Source organism: Callorhinchus milii, unplaced genomic scaffold, assembly GCF_018977255.1.
Source record: "Callorhinchus milii isolate IMCB2004 unplaced genomic scaffold, IMCB_Cmil_1.0 Scaffold24, whole genome shotgun sequence".
NCBI classification, from domain to species: Eukaryota; Metazoa; Chordata; class Chondrichthyes; order Chimaeriformes; family Callorhinchidae; genus Callorhinchus; species Callorhinchus milii.
Window position 1 is genome coordinate 346,540 of NW_024704765.1, and position 19,642 is coordinate 366,181.

General features: G+C 45.2%; 1 protein-coding gene across 6 annotated transcripts in view; it reads right to left on the bottom strand.

The window, feature by feature from the left end:
• Positions 1-19,642, bottom strand: part of LOC103190388 (kazrin) — a 51,483-nt gene that overhangs the window by 21,758 nt on the left and 10,083 nt on the right. The window contains exon 1 of one of the 6 annotated variants that reach the window (XM_042343542.1): positions 13,025-13,261. The exons of 1 other annotated variant lie outside the window; for it this stretch is intronic. In XM_042343542.1, coding sequence (XP_042199476.1) covers positions 13,025-13,076 — 52 coding nt within the window. In that variant the 5' untranslated portion in view covers positions 13,077-13,261. Of the gene's footprint in view, positions 1-88; positions 721-4,946; positions 5,123-13,024; positions 13,265-19,642 lie in introns of those variants that run through there. 4 more of the 6 variants (XM_042343545.1, XM_042343544.1, XM_042343547.1 and 1 more) reach the window with 4 other exon arrangements.

Consider the following 19,642-nt stretch of genomic DNA (forward strand, 5'->3'; position numbering starts at 1 on the left):
AACAACAATCGGACCCCCAGCAACAAATTGCAGTCCCAGCCCCAAGCAGCACAGCAACAGTTGAGAAACTCCTGTTGGCAATTCCTACCTTAAATGGCCACTTAGCAACCTTGGTCCTACGGCGGCTTCCATCTTCCTGGCCTTGAACTCCCTTGAGGTCTAGCCCCTTCCTGTCTGATAAGAAATTCCTACCTTACCTGGATCCCCGGTGCCCTCTGTGCAACAGCTGCTTTACCGGACGGACAGCACCCAGATCCCAGGCAAACGGATTCCCAGCAGCCACCAGGTTTCCAGCACCACCCCAGTGACATCCAGGGCCCCTCAGCAACACCCACTGCTCCTCATCTCCCAGCAGCTGCCCATCCAACATCCATCGACCTCCGTCGCCCCAAAGCAGCCTGTCCACCCAATACAATGCTCACCTACCTCAGCCCCCCAGAAACAGTTGTTCCAGTATGTCCAATATCCCCCTTCTTCAGCTCAGTCAAACCATCGCTGCCCTTTCTGTAGCGCCAGGCTCATTCAGCCCCCCCATGCCACACAAATCCCCAATGTTGCTAAGACCCCCAGTGCTACTCCAAACCCTACTGCCATTCGGATTGCTGGGGCATCTCATACCTCTAGGAAATCTCAGACCAGCAGTATCATTCTCAGTGCTAGTAACACGGACACTATCACCAAACTAATGGGTCCCTGTAACCAAACAAAATGGAAATCACTGGCCTTCAGAAAAACAGGGACTCCTGGCACATCAGACACCCCCAGCAAACCAGGGACCCCCAATAAACTGGGGATGCAGAGCAAGATGCGGAGCCCCACTAACATTCGAAGCTCCAGTGGCATTCGAACCTCCGCTGTCCGCTGTGCCTGGTTTCGATCCCTCGACTCCTGCGAGTGAAAGAAGAATGTGCTCTGGGCTGAGAGGGACACGGAAGTACATAAGCATTTCAGCGTGACATTCAGTGGCAACAGAGGGATGTAAGTGGCTCAGTGTTGGACTAAAGACCTGCAGCCTGATGCCTTCACGCTCCAGTTCACTGGTTTGATTAAAAAACAAAAAGGAAAATGATGGGCACGTCCCGAGATGTCTGAATGAGGGAGACTACACAGATACTCCATCAGGACTCGAGACTAATGTGTGGTGAGTTTCATCTCCCCCTTCTCCAAATCTCATCAAGAGGCTTCAAAAGCGTCGCCCACAGAATATACATCACTACACAGTATAATCCACGAAGCAAGCGCTTGAGACGTCTCGAAGACGTGATAAGGCGCTATATCAAATACAACAATTATTATTATTAAAGCATTGTTCAGTCAGCACCAAGCCGTGCCCAGTGCAGGTAATAGCAGCACCACTGTTGCAAACGGGAGATTCAGCACAGAGCTCATTCCATTTGCCTCATATTATGGAGGCTGGTTGAGGCTTCTCTGGCCACACAAACAGCTTGTTGAATGTTCACCTTTCAGAGTCCTAACGCCACAGACCCCTGACATTAGCTCCTCCTGGTGACCCTCCTTCTCATCGAGACCTCTCCACTGGGGCAAATTTTCCACTTCACTCCTCACCCCACCTCTATTGGTCTCGCTCCTTTGGGCTCCTGTAGCTCAGTGGTTAGGTCACTCGCTTTGCAAGTGAGAGACCTGAGTTCAATTCCAGGCAGAGGGCGAAACCTTGGGCAAGTTTCCTTACTCCACACAGAGCCTAATAATAATCCCTCCAAAACCAAAACAATAATAAATTGGTCATTTTCAATCCATGACTGTTTGTGGGACACTGCTGTGTGCAATTGGCTGCCGCGTTCGCCCACAAATATACAGTCAATTCACTTTACAGTATATTCTGTGAAGCGCTTTGGGACGTCTAGAAGACGTGAAAAGCGCTATATCAAATGCAAGGATTATTATTATTATAGAATCATAGAAATTTACAATGCAGAAGGAGGCTATTTGGTTCCTTGAGCCTGCACCAGCTCTGAGCAAGATGTTCATTCAACCCTCTCCTAAACCCTCCACTACATCCTTCCCCTTGAGTGCCTCTTAAATATTATCCTTCTTGTACTCTGACCTTCTCTCAGTCTGGTCCTCTACCTGCACTGCCCTCAATGCAATCCTTAGGTTTCTCAATGACTCAAGGACACTACCCTGTGTGAGGGGCGCTATATAAATGCAAGTTGTTGTTGTTGATTCACATTTAACACCCTTGCCCCCCCACCCCCACCCACCCGTTGCCCCGGTACAAAAAGCATCTCTACTCCCTTGCTGCAGTCCAAATTTGCGTGGTTCATCACAGAAATTATCGGTGCTCCCTCATTGAGGCAAATCCCTCCTTTCTACTCCAAGGTGATCCTGGAATCCCAGGACAAACCCAAGTTCCTCTTGTCCACCACCAATCACGTCTTCTGTTTCCCACCCTCAAAAAAACACCCTCCATCCTGCCAAACTCAGCAACTACTGACCAATCTCCATCTGTCCTTCTTTGTCTAAAGTGCTGGAACATGAACTCTGCTTCCACTTGCCCTTCAATCGCTGTTTGAGCCCCTCCAGGCCGGCATCCACCACATTGATGCCAAAGTCACCAACTATCTCCCTGTAACTAATCCTACCTGACCCATCGCCTCCACTTTGTCTCCTCCAATGGTTTCTCCTCTCGCCCTCCCAAGGTGATCCTAGCTGGACAAGCACCGGGAAAGCTTGAAGGACAGCAATCGTAACAACTTTAGCTGATTAGACTTCAGCAATTACCCCAATGCACATTCTGGGGTGCCCAAGCCTTGGCTCTTGCCAAACTGTGCCTAATACTTTCCAGAATTAGGTAAGCAGGATGCGGCCCTCCAGGGAAAGAGTGCACATTCCATTCCAACAATCTAACTCACGGATTTCAATACGTAGGTGGGATGCATGGAATTCTCAATTTAGTTTGGTGATGGGTTTCCGCATGTGTCAGACACCCAGCTGACCAAAAAAAGCCAATTTATCTGAAGGATTGTTGGTCAGGACACCAGGAGAAACTCTGTTCTGTTCTCAGTGTTGTGGAATCTTTAAAGTATTTTAAGTCTTTAAAGTGAAGAAGCACAAATGGAATTTCGTTTAATGTCTCATCTGAAGGATGACACCTCTGACAACGCAGTGCCAGCATTCCCCAAGTGAAGGGTCTGTAATTTTAAGGCTGAGCTGCATCTATCATCTGGACAGTGAACAGGCTCGTCAATTGTTCGGGGCGACTGCTCCCAGGCACAGTATTAGCTCTGAAACCAGCAGCATTGACAGCACACTAGGGCTAAGCTACAACTTTGTGAGGTAAGCTCGATTCTCAAGGACAAATCTGTTCCTGAGAAATGAAGCCCAAACTCTTGCCCTTCTATTAAATTCCCCATTCCTCCCAAGCCAGCCACTAATAATAATAATAATAATCCTTGCATTTGATATAGCGCTTTTCACGTCGGGAGGACGTCCCAAAGCGCTTCACAGAACACACTGTAAAGTGAATTGACTGTATATTTGTGGGCGAACGCGGCAGCCAATTGCGCACAGCAATGTCCCACAAACAGTCGTAGATTGAAATTGACCAATTTATTATTGTTTGGTTTTGGAGGGATTATTATTAGGCTCTGTGTGGAGTAAGGAAACTTGCCCAAGGTTTCGCCCTCTGCCTGGAATTGAACTCAGGTCTCTCACTTGCAAAGCGAGTGCTCTAACCACTGAGCTACAGGACTCCACTCCACTAGTCTGTGCTTTGACAACAAAGGGAGCCTAGTGCTGCTATTTCATCTCAATCTGAGTTCAGATGTGCCAGGAGTATTGAGGGGTGGTGGGGGAATGGAAAAGGAGGAATGTTACAGCAGGCAAATACAACAGATTCACAAACATCTATTATATATAATTGTTGCATTTGATACAGCGCCTTATCGCGTCTTCAAGGTGCCTCAAAGTGCTTCACAGAATATTCTGACTATAATAAATAATAATAATAATCCTTGCATTTGCTATAGCGCTTTTCACATCTTCTAGACGTCTCAAAGCGCTTCACAGAATATGCTGTAAAGTGAATTAACTGTATATTTGTGGGCGAATCGCGGCAGCCAGTGGATTGAGTGCCCAATTTTTTTTGAAGGAATTATTACATCATTATTAATCTTAATTAATCAATCTGAAACAAGTTTGTTTAAGCTGCACACCTGGACACAAGTGCACACCGGCACACATATGTTCCAGATGTAACACTACAATTAAACCGCTCAGCTGGTAAAGACACCAGAGAGGAGCTGAAGCAGGCAATGTAGTGGCTTCCAACAACAACAACAAAAATTATAATTGTATAGCGCCTTTCACGTCGGGAGGACATCCCAAGGTGCTGGACAGAATCAATTTAGGGAATATTGGAGCTGAGATCAGCTGGTTCAGCTCAGGCCTGGAATTGAACCTGAATTCCACAGAGATGGTGAGGATTACCAAGGAGGGAGGAAAGGAGGGGGAGGTTTGAAAAAGGCACGGTCAAAGGGAGACATTTTTAAGAGGGTTTTGAAAACAGGGAGACCAGGGTGGGAGGTAAAGTGAAAGCGACGTAGTCAGTGGCTGGGACAAGCAAAAGGCAGGCAGTGTAAAACGCCCTTTTGGAAGTTGCTGTTTGCAGATTAAGCAACGGCATAGCACAGCACAGCTGCAAAACTCAGTGCACCTGCCTTGTGAAAGCCTGTCTAACTACAGTGAATGACCTCTGTCCCTGACCCACCTCCCAAACACACTGGAGAGCGCGCGCATGAAGAATCCCTGCAGGTGAATGAGATCACAGGCACAGGCAGCAGCCACAGATATCTAGGCCATGACTGAAACACAAACCACCTTTTCTGCTAACCTCCACCACCTACTGCACAATTCACCCCCTCCCCTCAGCTCAATCTCCAGCAGGAACTAAATACAGCTTCTACAACAAAGAGACAAACACTTACAATCCTCCCGGTCTGACTTCATGCCACCAGCACCTGTCTCGCTGCCTATAATCTCCTGTCTTGTTTCTGCCTTTCTCTTGGAATGTTTTCCTGTGAATGTCAGACCGGGCTCCTCCCGGTACAGCCCTGAAGCTGCTCAACTGAACTTTACCTGCGCTGGGAGGAGTCATCCTCCCTCCCCCCACCTGCAAGTTCTCCAATCAACTGTAATGTCACCAGTGGCAGTGAAAGGCTGAGCTGACGCTGAAACCATCTCGTGTTACACCAGACAGACTCTGCTCCTATGAACCTCAGTGTTGAGGAGTCCACTCCAAGCACTTCAGAGCTCTGGCCATCCTGCACATGCTGCTATCAACTGTTTGTGGGGACGCTGCTGTGCGCAATTGGCTGCCACGTTTCACGCACAAAATATACAGTCACTTCACTTTACAGTATATTCTGTGAAACACTTTGAAACATCTTGAAGACGTGATAAGGCGTTATATCAAATGCAAGGATTATTATTATTTATTATTGTTATCTCTTGGCAACATCCTCTCCCCCAGGTAAGTTGCCCTCTTAGGACCTTGAATGCTCTTGTTTTTCTGCAAGGTTCTCTAAATGAACCTTGCAGAAAAACAAAGGGTCAAAGAACATATCAAAAAGCAAACAACTTAGATTTTTATAGCAGCTAATCATATCAAATAGAAAGCTGTCGACGTGCTTTCAAAGTGTAGTGACTTCCTTGTAAAGGCAGCCAAGGTGCCACAAACAGCTACAAAATGAATGATTAATTAATCTGGAGAGTTGCCAATCAAATGAACTCACGCATTTCATGCTGAGTTGTGCTGCTTACCACGATGCTCGCAAGGAGTTCCTGGTAATGCTAACTTATATAAACCATTAGTTAGACCACAGTTAGAATATTGTATCCAATATTGGTCACCCCACTTTAGGAAAAGTGTCAAGACAGGGGAGGGGGTGTAGAGGATATTTTCTTGCGTAATACCGGGGATGAGTGAAGATTGGAGGAATTGTGAAAGGCGCTGTATAAATGTAATTTGTTGTTGTCAGGGTGCAGAATTAATTCCCCCAAGTGGCGAGTGAGGCTGGATCAATTCAAAAGGGAACTGAATAAACACCTAAGCAGTAAAGACTTTAAGGGATGTGTGGATACAGCTGGGTAGTGGTATTAATATTATAGGGAAATCTGGAATAGCAGGGAGCAAAATGGGCTGAATGGCCTCCCTTTATGCTGGGAATTTCGGTGTTTCTACATCTAATGAAGCCTCTCTCTTCATGTTATAATGGCAGAGACATCATCAACAACAATAAAGTTAATTAGATGTGTGTACATATGTGTGTGTTTACGATTGTGTATATATACGTGTGCACGTGTACATGTGTATGAGGTGTTATGGGAGTAAACGCAACAGCAAATCTGTGCAAACATCTCACACTCAATGGAACGTATAGCCAATCGACTGGAATTTCTTGGGTGAATTTGGGCGAGGAAGGTATATAAATAGGATAGCCGAAAGAAAAAAATCCAAGTTAAATTAGCAATGGGTGGTGGGGGGGGGGGGGGGAAGAGAGGGTCTGTATCCCTTTATATCAATGAAGCAGATGGAACCTAAATTAATGACTCAATCCAAACAAAAATGATGATCTGGAGATAAATAGTAATTTAGATTTAATATTCCATATTGTTACTTAGGCAAATGCTGCTGTTGGCCGAGGAACTGCCAGGTAAGAAAAACCTGCTTGGCATCAATGCATATTCTTGGAGCGTTCCAGAATGTTGACTCATTCCAGTCATTATTCCGCATGAAGCATATAGTGGAAAATAATAAAGCCATGCTGGTGGAAAGACAGGTGGCATTTAACTCCTAACTGACCAGTCCAAATTCACCCAGGATTGTTTCCTTCTCATGGTGCCAAATCTAATAATAACAATCCTTACATCAGAGCCTCTCACAATGGGAGGATGTCCCAAAGCTCCTCATGTACAGAATATACTGTAAAGTGCAGCTTGAATGGTACAACATCCCAAAGCACTATACAGTAATTATAAGTGTATCATTTGTATCTAGATGACAATTCTGCGCACAACATGGTCCCACAGATAGCTCTGAGGTGACCGATCAATTGAACCTGGATTTTTTTTGAATCTCCACTTTCAAAACACAGTCATACAGAGGCTGGCACCTGCATTGGTCAGACACACTTATTTAGAAGCTGGCATTTGTTTGGTTTGCGCAACGTGAAAGGCTGACTGCAATGCAAGGCATCTGTGATGACATCAAGACTCAACATGTGCACAAACAGTTAGAGTAGTTCATTTGGAGTTATTGCCACAAGTCAAATGACATCACCAGCTCTAGCTGCTGAACCTCCGCCCTGCATATGGACGGAACAGGCGATCCGATTCTGAGACCAAGCTCGGAACATCAGGAATACTGGCTCGGCCCCAGGGACAAAGCCATGGTGTTAAGCAATAATAATAAACAGTAATCCTTGCATTTGATATACTGCCTTATCACATCATCAAATCTTCTCAAAGCGCTTGACAGGATTTTCTATGAAGTATAGTTCCTGTGTATTTTGTATGTGAGCGCAGCAGTCAATTTGCGCACAACAATGTCCCACAAATTGCCATGAAGTGAATGATCAATTATATCTGGAGGAATGTTGTCACACCTCTGGGAGAAACTCCCTTCTCTTTTCAAACTGTACTGTGGGATATTTAATGTCCACCTGAACGGGCGGACATCTGAACAGTTCACCTGAAGTATGACACCTCCAACTATACAGCACTCCCCCAGCAGTGCACTGGAGTGAGTGTCAGCTTAAGTTTATGAGCTCAAAGTCTTACCATGGGGCAACCGGAGGTGAATGTGCCATTAACTAAACCAGATGAAAACCATTAATGTGATTCCCTCAGGTTAATAATTTATACAAGCTTTGGCATAATATGAATGCTTTGAGGTACTTAATAAAAAATAACTGATCAGAAATCAAGTGAACAAGAAGAAAATACTGCAGTATGACAAAAGGTCATTGACCTGAAACGTTAACTCACTTTCTTCTCTCTATAGATGCTGCTGAGTGTTCTCAGTGACTTCTGTTTTTATTTCAGAAATCAAGTGAACGTTGTTATGGCAGCTAATCAAGGCCAGTCACTTCCCACACACAACATTGAGATGAGCAGACAAGTAATTTTATATTTGGGAATATAACCAGGAGAAAGGTCTGCAGCCTGAAATTCTACCCAGTCTTAGCCTGTAAGACCATTTTCTCTTAATTTAAGTTGAATTGGAAAATTCTTACATTTAGTCTCCATTTGGAAGCTGCTTTTCTTTGGTTCTTAAAAAAAAGCATCCAAATTAAAACCGGATTTAAAATCTTTCTATCAAGTTTAAGACCAAATGGTGTCACAGGTTAAGGTACAGAGAATGAGGATTCCAGAGTCACAGTGAGGTTTACGCACTGAGACACAGTGAGGTTTACACACTGAGACACAGTGAGGTTTACACACTGAGACACAGTGAGGTTTACACACTGAGACACAGTGAGGTTTACACACTGAGACACAGTGAGGTTTACACACTGAGACACAGTGAGGTTTACACACTGAGACACAGTGAGGTTTACACACTGAGACACAGTGAGGTTTACACACTGAGACACAGTGAGGTTTACACACTGAGACACAGTGAGGTTTACACGCAGAGAGAAAGAGAGTGAGCTTTACGCACTGAGACAGAGTGAGGTTTTTAAACCTCACATTGCTTTGAAATAGTTAGGCAATTAATACAAGATGAGAGACAATGAAGACAATGTCACAGCTCAGTCAGAACTGGGTCCATTGCTGTCCTGGCACACACTCACTGAAACTCACTGTCAGACTCAATCACTCCATGCTTAAAATGCTAATCTGTCCGGATCGGGAACAATAGGAAACATTTGGCAGGCTGAGGGTTTTACTGGGACTTTGTTGCTTAGGAGAAAACACTGACTGCTCGGCTGACCCTCTGATTAAATGCACAGACTGCTTCAGACAGACCTGCCAGTGGTAGCAAGAGCCAGGGAAGCTTTTGAATCAGAAAGATTTGTTGGTTTGGGCTGAGGTTTGTCTGCATGTGTGGCTGAGTAAATAATAACAGCTTGGGAACACAGCGTGTAAAAAATAAAATCATTAATCTGTGGTAACCTGCTTATGTGTGAGTTAGAGTTGTTTGGGACAGGTATATTTTGCAGAGTTCAGTACTGATGAGAGCTGATCCCAGGAAATGGCAGTCTCCTTGGGTTAGGCGGTTTCTGCAGTTTCAGCCCATATAATAATAAATAATATGCAAAATACTGCAGATGCTGGAAATCTGAAACAAAAGCAGAAATTGCTGGGAACACTCGGCAGGTCAGGCAGCATCTATGGAGAAAGGAAAGCGAGTCAAACTTTCGGGTCCACGTCAGAATGGACTCTGATGAAGGGTCGTGGACCCAAAACGTTGACTCACTTTCACTTTCCGACTTCTGTTTTTGTTAATAATAAATAATAATCCTTGCATTTGATATAGCGTCTTATCATGTCTTCAAGACGTCTCAAAGTGCTTCACAGGATATACTTTAAAGTGAATTGTCTATACTTTGTGGGCGAAACGCAGCTGCCAATTGCATGCAGCAGCTTCCCACAAATATTCGTAAAACAAACACTATCCCAGTAAAAGTCACTCAGATGTTAGGAGCAGGTTTATCACATGAATATGCAAAAGAACTTGCGCTTTTAGCTCCTTGTCATGTTGCAACACCTCAAGGTGTTTTATGGTAATTATTATTAAATGTACTGACTATTTTCATATGCAAATTATGTTTTGTGCACAGGAACATTTTATNAAAAAAAGCACTAATCTGAATGACCAATTAATTTGGAGCATTTCTGAGTCAGACACCAAGAGAAAACGCCGTTTGTTTTGCATTAGTGTCCCTGGACCTTTTACATCCAGCTGAATGAAGTCTGAAGATTTAAAAGTACACCCTTTCAGAGAATGCAGTGCCATCAACAGTACTGATTGCCTCAAAGTTCTGATGTAATAATAATCCTTGCGTTTGATATAGCGCCTTATCACGCCGTTCAGACATCTCAAAGTGCTTCACATATTGTATTGTGAATGCTCGGGTCCAATTCCCTTGACTGTCCAGCACCTTGAGACATCCTCCTGGCACTATACAAATATAATTTGTTGTTTTGAATATATTGTTGAGTGAATTGAAGCCGGGCAGATGGGAGTTAACAGCACCGACATTACACACAGAAAACAATGGTAGAGCCAAACGCAACAGCTCACAACCACACCCAGCAAACCATGCATGCAGCATGAGAGCCAATCCAAAAGAGTACAATATTTGCTTACTTGCAGACATAACCTTCACCCTGCTCGACACTGATCCCAGTGAGTCACCGGGAAAGAAGAATTATCAAAGGTTGAAACTTTGCTTTCATTTCTGGACGAACTGGTGTAATTTCTGCTTGGCGGTCATTGAATGAAGCTCTGCTTTCTTTATCTAATCTTCTCTCCCTTGCCCTATTCTCACTGCCAGTGACTAGTGATGCCAAGCAGTGATCCATAGCCATTGGCAACTTCCCAATACGTTACCCAACAGTCCATTCAGGCCGTTGGAGTCCAGACACTGAGCGCCAGCACTTTATTTGGTAGATTATGTTCCAGCTAGAGGCCACGTACTTCTAACAGGGATCGGTGGATATCCCAACCCTGTGCTCTCTCCTCAAAAACGAGGACAAATGTAATACCACGAAAACAAAGTGAGGCGTCAGTTTGGTAGGATTCTTGCCTCTGCAGCAGATGTTGTACACGTCGGGACTTTAACTCACAGTCCAATACTGGGGGAGCGATATCTGGTCAAAGTGGTGCCATTAAACCCACTTGTTCTGGTGGCAATAATAATAATAATACTTGCATCTGATATAGTGCCTTATCATGTCTTTGAGACGTTTCAAAGCGCTTCACAGAATATGCTGTAAATGACTGTACATTTTGTGGGCAAAACGCGGCAGCCAATTGCACACGGCAGTGTCCCAAAAAAGGTCATGGATTGAGTGACCAAGTTATTATTTTTTTTGGAGAGACTATAATCCCCAGAAAAGCAATCCGCCAATCGACTAACAACTGGGTTCCTATTTACTGCTAGGTAAACAGAGGTGTGTGGAGTAAGGAAACTTACCCAACGTTTTGCTCTGCCTGGGAATCGAACCCGAGTCCTCTCGCTTGCGAGGCGAGTACTCTAACCACTGAGCTACAGGCAATGCACTGATACAAGAAAGGAGTTTCTCCCAGTGTCCTGGACATCAAATCATGTATTACATTACATCATGTATTACTGTCAAGTACATTTCAATGTGACAAGATGCTGTACAATTACAGGTGACTTCTTCCACCACCCGCCACCACCGTGTCAAATAAAGATTGCTTTCTCCTACGAATGCCTGGCACACAAATGTGTGCAAGACCTACTGAGCCACACAAAGAGCCACACAAGTATGTGCACACAAGCATATATGCATCCATGTACATAAAAGCACATATACATAATAATAATAACCTGTGCATTTGGTAAAGTGTCTTTCCATCAGGAGAACGTCTCAAAATGCTTCACAGGATTTACTGTAAGTGTAGTGACTATGCATTTGTCGTCGAACGTGACAGCCTATTTGTGTACAGCAATGTCTCCACAAACAACCATGAAGTCAAGGACTAATTTTACCTGAGGGATTTTGATCAAGAACCACAAGAAACTCTCTTTTTTCTAATAGCGCCATGGGATCTTTAAACCTGAGCCACCTGAACAGGCAGATGGGACGGGGGCCTCTGTCTCATCCGAAGGATGGCACCTCCGACAATGCAGTACACCCCTAGTTCTGCTCTGGAGTGTCATCCTGGAATTAAAAATCCTGAAGTGGGGCTTGAATCAATGACCCAGAGGCAACAGTGCTGACACCTAGGGCAGTGGATAAAATATTCTTACGGGGTTGAGTAGTTGGTCAGACGCGGGTTTCCATTTCAGCTTCAAAGATGGCTGCCTCTGCCTCACTACGCACCAGACTCCGAGCTCCATTAAATACACACTGACACTCACACAGATATGTACTGACAAATGCTGAATGCATATCTCCCAGCAGTAAAAGAATTTCCTTGCTGCCACTCCGATTGATTGACTATTCAAGATTACATCACTCCTTCACTGATGTCTCATTCTCACACATTCTGAATAAAAAAGCCGACAAGTTCCTGGCCCAAATCCTCCAATGCAATCAGATATCTCCCGCTCATACAAAAAGTAGGGATGGGCTTCAGAGTCTCAACCCCCAAACCCCACCACCAGCCCTGAGACTGCACACTAATCTCAACACCAAGCCACATCTCCACCCCCTCCCACAAAGGCACCAAATCAGACATAGAATGTCAGATTTAGAAACTGAGAATTTTACAGCATCAGATGAGGCATTCAGCCCATTGTGCTGTTGTGCCAGCTCTCTAACAGCCATCCTATCAACCCCACCACCTACCTTTTCCCTCACACTCTTACATATTTTTATTTTTCAAAATATTTTTCTGGTTCCGCTTCCCTTTCAAATGCTATTCTGATTTGCTTCTTGTTGGTTTGATAAAGTTCTAAACTTGTGCTTTATACAGTTAATTTGATCTTTGATCTGTGGAGGATAAGGGCTGGAGGGTGGGGCTGAAATTAATCCCAAGAGTTGCTGAATGAAGGAGGAATAATCCACTGGGTCTCAATTTATCAGAAATCAACCAAGGTTCTCACCTGACCTTCAAATCCCTTCACAATCTCACCCTCCCTACCTCTACAATTTCCTAAATATTTTCAAAGGTCAATTACTTGTTCCTCAGTCCCACCATCAGTGTCTGAGCCTTCAGCCACGACACTGTACTCTCTGGAACCCTTCCAAAATGCCCTCAGCTTACTGTCATTCCCTGCCTTCAAAAATTCTCTTAAAACCCTCTCTTTGACCTGCCTTTGGTCAAAGCTCTAAAATGCTCCCCCACCCCTTACCCCACGCTTACCTCCTTGCTCGGTAATCCCCATCGTCGTTGTTAAACATGTTGAGATGCTCATCCTACATGAAAGGCACTGTTCCAAGTGTAACTTGTTGTTCCTGGTTCTGATGTCTCTGCGGTGCCTCCTGCTGGACAGCAGTCCAGGATTCTCCCGTTGCTCACTGCCCACTCTTATTCACCAAAAGGGACACTTGGGCGAGATGATGGAATGAAAGATCAATTTTACCAGGAGAGAGGGAACACGAAAATGCAGTGTTTCTGAGCCGTTCACGGAAAGCAGAAGGAGCAAGGCTTGGAGGGAACGTGACCGAAAGATAAGGAAAATTGTGAGGAGGAAATCCTCCCTGAAACTAGCAGCAGCTTCTGCCAATACAGGCATGGGAGGAGACGAATGTGCTGCATCCAGTCAGCGCAACACTTAGCGAGAGGAAAGAGGAATAGATTTGGTTTCCACGGCAACACTTGCAGTCGACTGTGGGTGACAGCAAAATAATCAAACCCTCACCACAACCTGGATCTGGGGCTAGGCAGACGGGAATAGCCGGGGGGCTTCCGGGCAGAGACTGCCCTCCGTGCACTTCCATCACGAACACTGCATTAGTGCTGCATTGTTACTTGTGGCGCGTTTGCAGCGCTGCACTGCTGCAGATTTAATGATCAGAAGTGCAGCAGCACAAGAAAAGTGAAATAGTCATTTATATTAGCAGCTCTCGGGCAGCACTGTCCCCTGGTGGCCACCGTTCACTTGTGAGCACTGGCAGGAAAATAACAATCCTCCTATTTGATTCAGAGCCGAGACATCTCAAAGCACTCGATAGGAAACTCCCGTCAGTGGGATGACTGCATATTTGAAAGCAAAATGCAATCACAAGGTGAATGAAAGTAACAGTGGCCAGAACTCTGGGAGAAGAAACTTCCTTCTCCCAACAGTATCAAGGATCTTTAATTTCCTGCCATAATTTAACATTTCGCCCACAAAATACAGTCAACTCACTTTACAGTATATTCCGTGAAGCGCTTTGAGACATCTCGAAGACGTGGTAAGGCGCTATATCAAATGCAAGGATTATTATTATTAATAATTACATCCAAATGACGGTAAGGATGGTACCTGTGATAATGCAGCGCTCTTTCCATTGGAGTTCCAGCCTAGACTACAACTTCAAAGTGGGGTTTAAACCCAAAACCTCCAGACCCAGAGATGAGAGCATAACCAACTGAACCAGGCTTCGTAAAGATAGGTAGATGAAGCCTCTCACTTAGTAAGAAAGATAAAGTGGAGGAAGGGCTAAGATAAGGTGGAGGAACTAGTCCTGTGCTCAGCAGAGCCAACGTCTCGCTAATCATGTCCCATTGCAGCCTATATTAGCAGTCTTTTCAGGGGGAGCAAGATGCGGAGAGGTGTGGGTGATGAAGCCTGACAGCTACAGTGAAATGGTACAAGAGCAGGATCACTAATCCTCCTCACAGTCAGAGAGACACTCCTCACTGAGGTGTGGCTGATTGAAAGTAGCAGGCATCTGGCCAGAAGGTGCTTTCCTGTACAGTATATAAACGATCTGTCACTTTTACTCATAATCCTGCCAACGCACCAACAGATGGGAGCCTGAAGCGCAGTGCTACGCCACATTGCGAGTCCTCAAACCAGCAGCCAGCGAGAGAAAATATCGCCTGCTCCAACACGACAGTATGTAACCAGCCCCTCCCAGGCTCTGTCCCTCAAAGAGCCCAGCCCAACACCAAGGCATGTTGGCTAGGACAAAGGGAGAAACCCTCTTCTCTTTTCCAACAGCAATACAATGTTTCATGCCTACCCGAACAGGCAGAAGTGGCCTCAGTTTAACATCTCATCCAAAGGGTGGCATCTCAAGCAATGCTCTTCCCAGTGCTGGAATGGAGTGTTAGTGTAGACTGTGAACTTGAGTTGCGACGTGGGGTCTGCATCTAAAACCCTCTGCCCTAGAGATGAGTCTGGTTCCTTCCTATCTGTCTGGGGAAGCTCTACAATAGACTGGCACATTAGAGCAATTGGGATATTTCTAATCCACAATTTATCAGCCTGGCTCAGTTGGTAACAGTCTCATTTCTGAGTCAGGGGCTTGTGGTTCGGGACTTGTATGGACATTCTTGTGCAGTGCTGGGGGAGTGCTGCATTGTTGGAGGTGCTATATTTCAGGTGAGACATTAATCTGTCTGTTCAGGTGGATGTTAATAATCCCACAGCGCTATTGGAAAAAAGCAGGATGCTTATTTTGGTGTTCTGGCCAACAATCTCCCCAAAAAAATTGGGCATTCACTCCGTGGCTGTGTGGGGGAATATTGCTGTAGGTAAAATTAACTGCCGTGTTCGCCCACAATAACACAATCACTCTAGTTTACAGTGCTGGATATCCTGTGAACATTTTGGGACATCCTCCTGATGTGAACACCGCTATAACAGAGGTAAGGATTATTAGTGTTGTTATTCATTTGTATGAGACACAGCTGCAAGAATGCAAGAGTTTAGCATCAGAATTGAGGGTTGCATGGAGTGTGCAGACACCTTAATAAGGTGCTGATGGGTTATTTTCACACTTAGTTACAACTTTCAGCCTTCGCCAACAGGTACAAAGTTAGCACTCAGCCACTTCACTGGTCCTTTACTATATTGATTGCTGACCTCTACAGTGCAGTGGGTACACCTCACTGAGCTACTGCCACGAATACTAATCAACCAGGAGCCATGAGGCTAGCCCAGCTCTGACCATCCAGCCTCGCCAAGCGCACAAAGGTCACTAAATTAAAGGTAACAAATCCTGCTGCAGATCCGTGGATGGTCTGACCCCAGCCACTGTGTACATCACATTCACACACCTTTCCCACAAGCCAAGGGCTGCCAGATACTCCCTACACACAACAACTCGCATTTACATAGGGTGCTTCGTGCAGGGTAGTGTCTCGGAGCGCACATACCTACCTGGGAGCCTTAGCTGTTACCTTCCCCACAGTGTGCCCCCCTCCCTGTGCTCCTTCCCCACAGTGTATTCCTCTCCCCACAGTGGGCCCCCTCTGCGTATCCCTCTCTCCAAAGTGCCCCCCTCCCCACAGTGTGTCCCCCTCTTCACAGTGCCCCACTCCCCTCTGCGTGTCCCCCTCCCCACAGTGCGCCCCTCTCCACAGTGTCCCCCCCTCTCCACAGTGCCCCCCTCCCCTCTGCGTGCCCCCCTCCCCACAGTGTGCCCCCCCTCCCCATAGTAGCCCACTCCTCTCTGCATGTCCCCCTCCCCTCCCTGTGCCCCCCTCAGCGCACAATGTGCCCCCTCCTACCTCTGATTGGTCTTTCACTAACACCCGCTGCATGCTGCACACTATGAATGTGTTGGGAGATTTAGTGACAGGAAGATGCAAACTAAAGATCAGCGACTAAAGCAAACATCACTAAAGAAACACAAAGAACATGCAGAAGCGACTGGCTTCTAAACATGACCGCTCTTTTCCAACATTGGCCATCTCTCAAAAACTCTTTGTTTTGCTCCTCTCCGTGCTATCAAAACCATTTTAAAAAGGTCTCTCTGACTGTGCCTCAAACTCCCCTCCTCTGTTCCCTGCTCAGATATCCTGATCCTCTCTGAAGTGCTTTGAGACAGTCATCCTGCGTGACGCAGATTGTTGTATAACAGACAAGTGGTCTCTGCTGTAGGATTCAACGCTACAGAAATATTTCATAGTCTGGTAATCAGTGCTCAAAAAAGGCTTTAATATTATACAGTATTATTCATGCTGACTACATGCTCCAAAACAAATCTGTATGCCACTAAAGATTTGTGACGATCAATCACATTATTATTACATCACTATTTATTTGCCCTAGAATTTCTCTTTCAGTGAGCTGGAGCTACAGCAGGCGGGGTAAAACAGTCCGAGCTATGAGGAGAGAACTTGAATTCTTCTAGCCATGTCATATTGAAACATCTCAAGCACTTCACAGTAATTACCACCAAATGTAGTGACTGTGTTTGTAGACAAAAGCAGGAGCTTGCAATTTGCACACAGAGTTGTTACGGTCTGGAATACGCTACCTGAAAGGTTGGTGGAAACGGATTCAATAACAACTTTCAAAAGGGTATTCGATAAGTACTTGAAAAGGAAAAATTTGCATGGATAATAATAATAATCCTTGCATTTGATATAGTGCCATATCACATTGTTGAGACATCTCAAAGTGCTCCACAGGATATACTGTAAAGTGAATTGACTGTGTATTTTGTGGGTGAAACACGGCAGCCCAATTGTGCACAGCGGTGTCCCACAAACAGTCAGATTGAGTGACCAATTATTGTTTTTGAAATGTGATTATTGTTTTTAAGGGATTATTACCCCTGAAAAAGCAATCCACCAATCGACTAACAACTGGATTCCTGCCTACTGCTAGGTAAACAGATGCGTGTGGACTAAGGAAACTTGCCCAATGTTTCGCCCTGTCTGGGAATCGACCCACCCAGGCTTCCACCCAGGCTGTTGGGGGATGGGGGGGGGGAGAAACGGGTGTGAGGGGGTCAGAATCAACCTGTTCACTAGCAGCTGGAGTCCCTATTTACAGCCTTCAGGTTAAGAACAGGATAGAGCTAAGCTAAGAGGGTGGGATGCCCCCCAGGCCCCAGTCAAAGAGAAGATAACAATAACTTGCACTTAGGTAGTGTCTTTCACACAGGTTAATATCTGGACACACTTTACATAGACCATATGGAAGAGAAAAACGGTTTGAAGATGATAACTAAGACACGGTTTAGCAGCAGGGAACAAGGCTGCAAGGTGCAGGGATTTTGGGGAAGAGAGAGTTCCAGAGAATAGAGCAGTGTCAGCTTGCCCACTGAATGACATTACTCTCACTGTACAAGGAAGTCATATAAGCATGGTCCACCTGCAGTGTTGGTACAGAAACTTTATCTAAATAAATTAAACTCTTTCACAATGGTACTTGGCCAACCAGGTTTCTTGGCTAGGAAAGGCTGGCAACTGTTCTCCAATAATGCAGCCTTGTCCTATTCTGGAGACAAGTCCAAGCAGCTCAGTACAACCAGCTGATCAATTCTCAGCTCTGTGATAAAAGATGCTCCTCACATAACTCGCATCACAATTTCCTATTTATTTGAATTGAACAAAAAGTACACAAATTCCAGGCTCCCCAAACCATTGAAAAATAATAGGCTATTTCAAAGATCTCTCCGAACATTTGTCAATGAATATTTTGCATCTGATGAATAATTCTCCCTGCTTCTCTATTTTTTTCCCAAATAAAACTCCTTTCCATCCAATTTTTCTGGATTTGAATGTCAGCAAGAATGAACAAACTAGACTTTCACGATATATCGCCTCAATGCGCTTCACAGTAAATACTGTTAAGTGTAGTGTGTCAGCCTGGCTGATTTGGCGACACTCATTTCTGAGTGAGAAGGTTGTGGGTGCAAAAAAAACCCACATCGGACTTTGAACTCACTTAGTTAAGGCTAACACTCCAATACAGTGCGAGAGGTGTCCCACATTGTTGGAGGTGTCGTCGTTCAGATAAGACATTAAACCAAGGTACCATCTTCCTGTTCAGGTAGATGTTAAAGATCCAGTGGCACTATTTGAAAAGAGAAGGGAGTTGCTCTCTCCCAATGTCTTGGTCAACAATCCTCCAAATAAAATTGGTCGCTCATTTCGTAGTTATCTGCGGGACATTGCTGTGTGCAAATTGGCTATTTGTTTCCCTACAAAATACACACTACAATTCTATATATCCTATGAAGCACTTTGAGACGCTATACCAAATAAACAAATTATTATTATTTATTAAATTATTGTTACTTTTCATCCGAAGCATCCTAGAAGCCCTTTAAACAACAAGCAAAGAGAAGATCAGTGAGCGATGTCTGGTGACACATACTGAGGTAAGAGCAGCTGCAGCCTGCAGAGTGGGCACATCACGTGAATCAGCAAACACTGTCCAGCTGGCACTGGGCAATGCCAGCAGCAGTGTCACTGTGACGCTCACTCAGCTCCTGCTCCCTGCTCCGCTCTGGCACCTTGTGTCGGACACATATGCAAATCCATCACCATGCTTAAGAATATAAAAATACGGAAAGAGGGACACACTTTGTGTACTTAAATCCAGAGAGTATTAGGGGCAGGTTGGCAAGAGCAGGTTTGAGAACCTCACTAGTTGGATGGCAGGTACCAGGAACCTCCCGCAAGCTTCCTGGTGGGCAACAAAGCTTGGCATGGAATGAGTGAAAGCAATACCAGCATCTTCCTGTCATAGCTCAGACACACATCCCTTCCCACTCAGTGATGGTTCCATCAGGTAGAGGCACGGAGCTTGAGCAGTTGCAGCTTACCTCTGCAAGCTAATCAAGATGGATTCCAAGCCCGAGATATTTGACCATGCGTTCACCAACCTTGGCTCTAGGTAATGCCTTCCAGCAGATGTTGTTTCAAATTTCCTCACTGGCTATCTGACTGTTATCTGCCTTCAGCGTGATGGGAGGACTTCTTTCCAGCAATCTTGATGTTCTTAAGATCTATGTCCAATGCTGGGTACGAGGCTTACTCAACACCAGCTGCTTAATCCAGGTCCTCACATGAGGGGCTTTGGCAAATAGA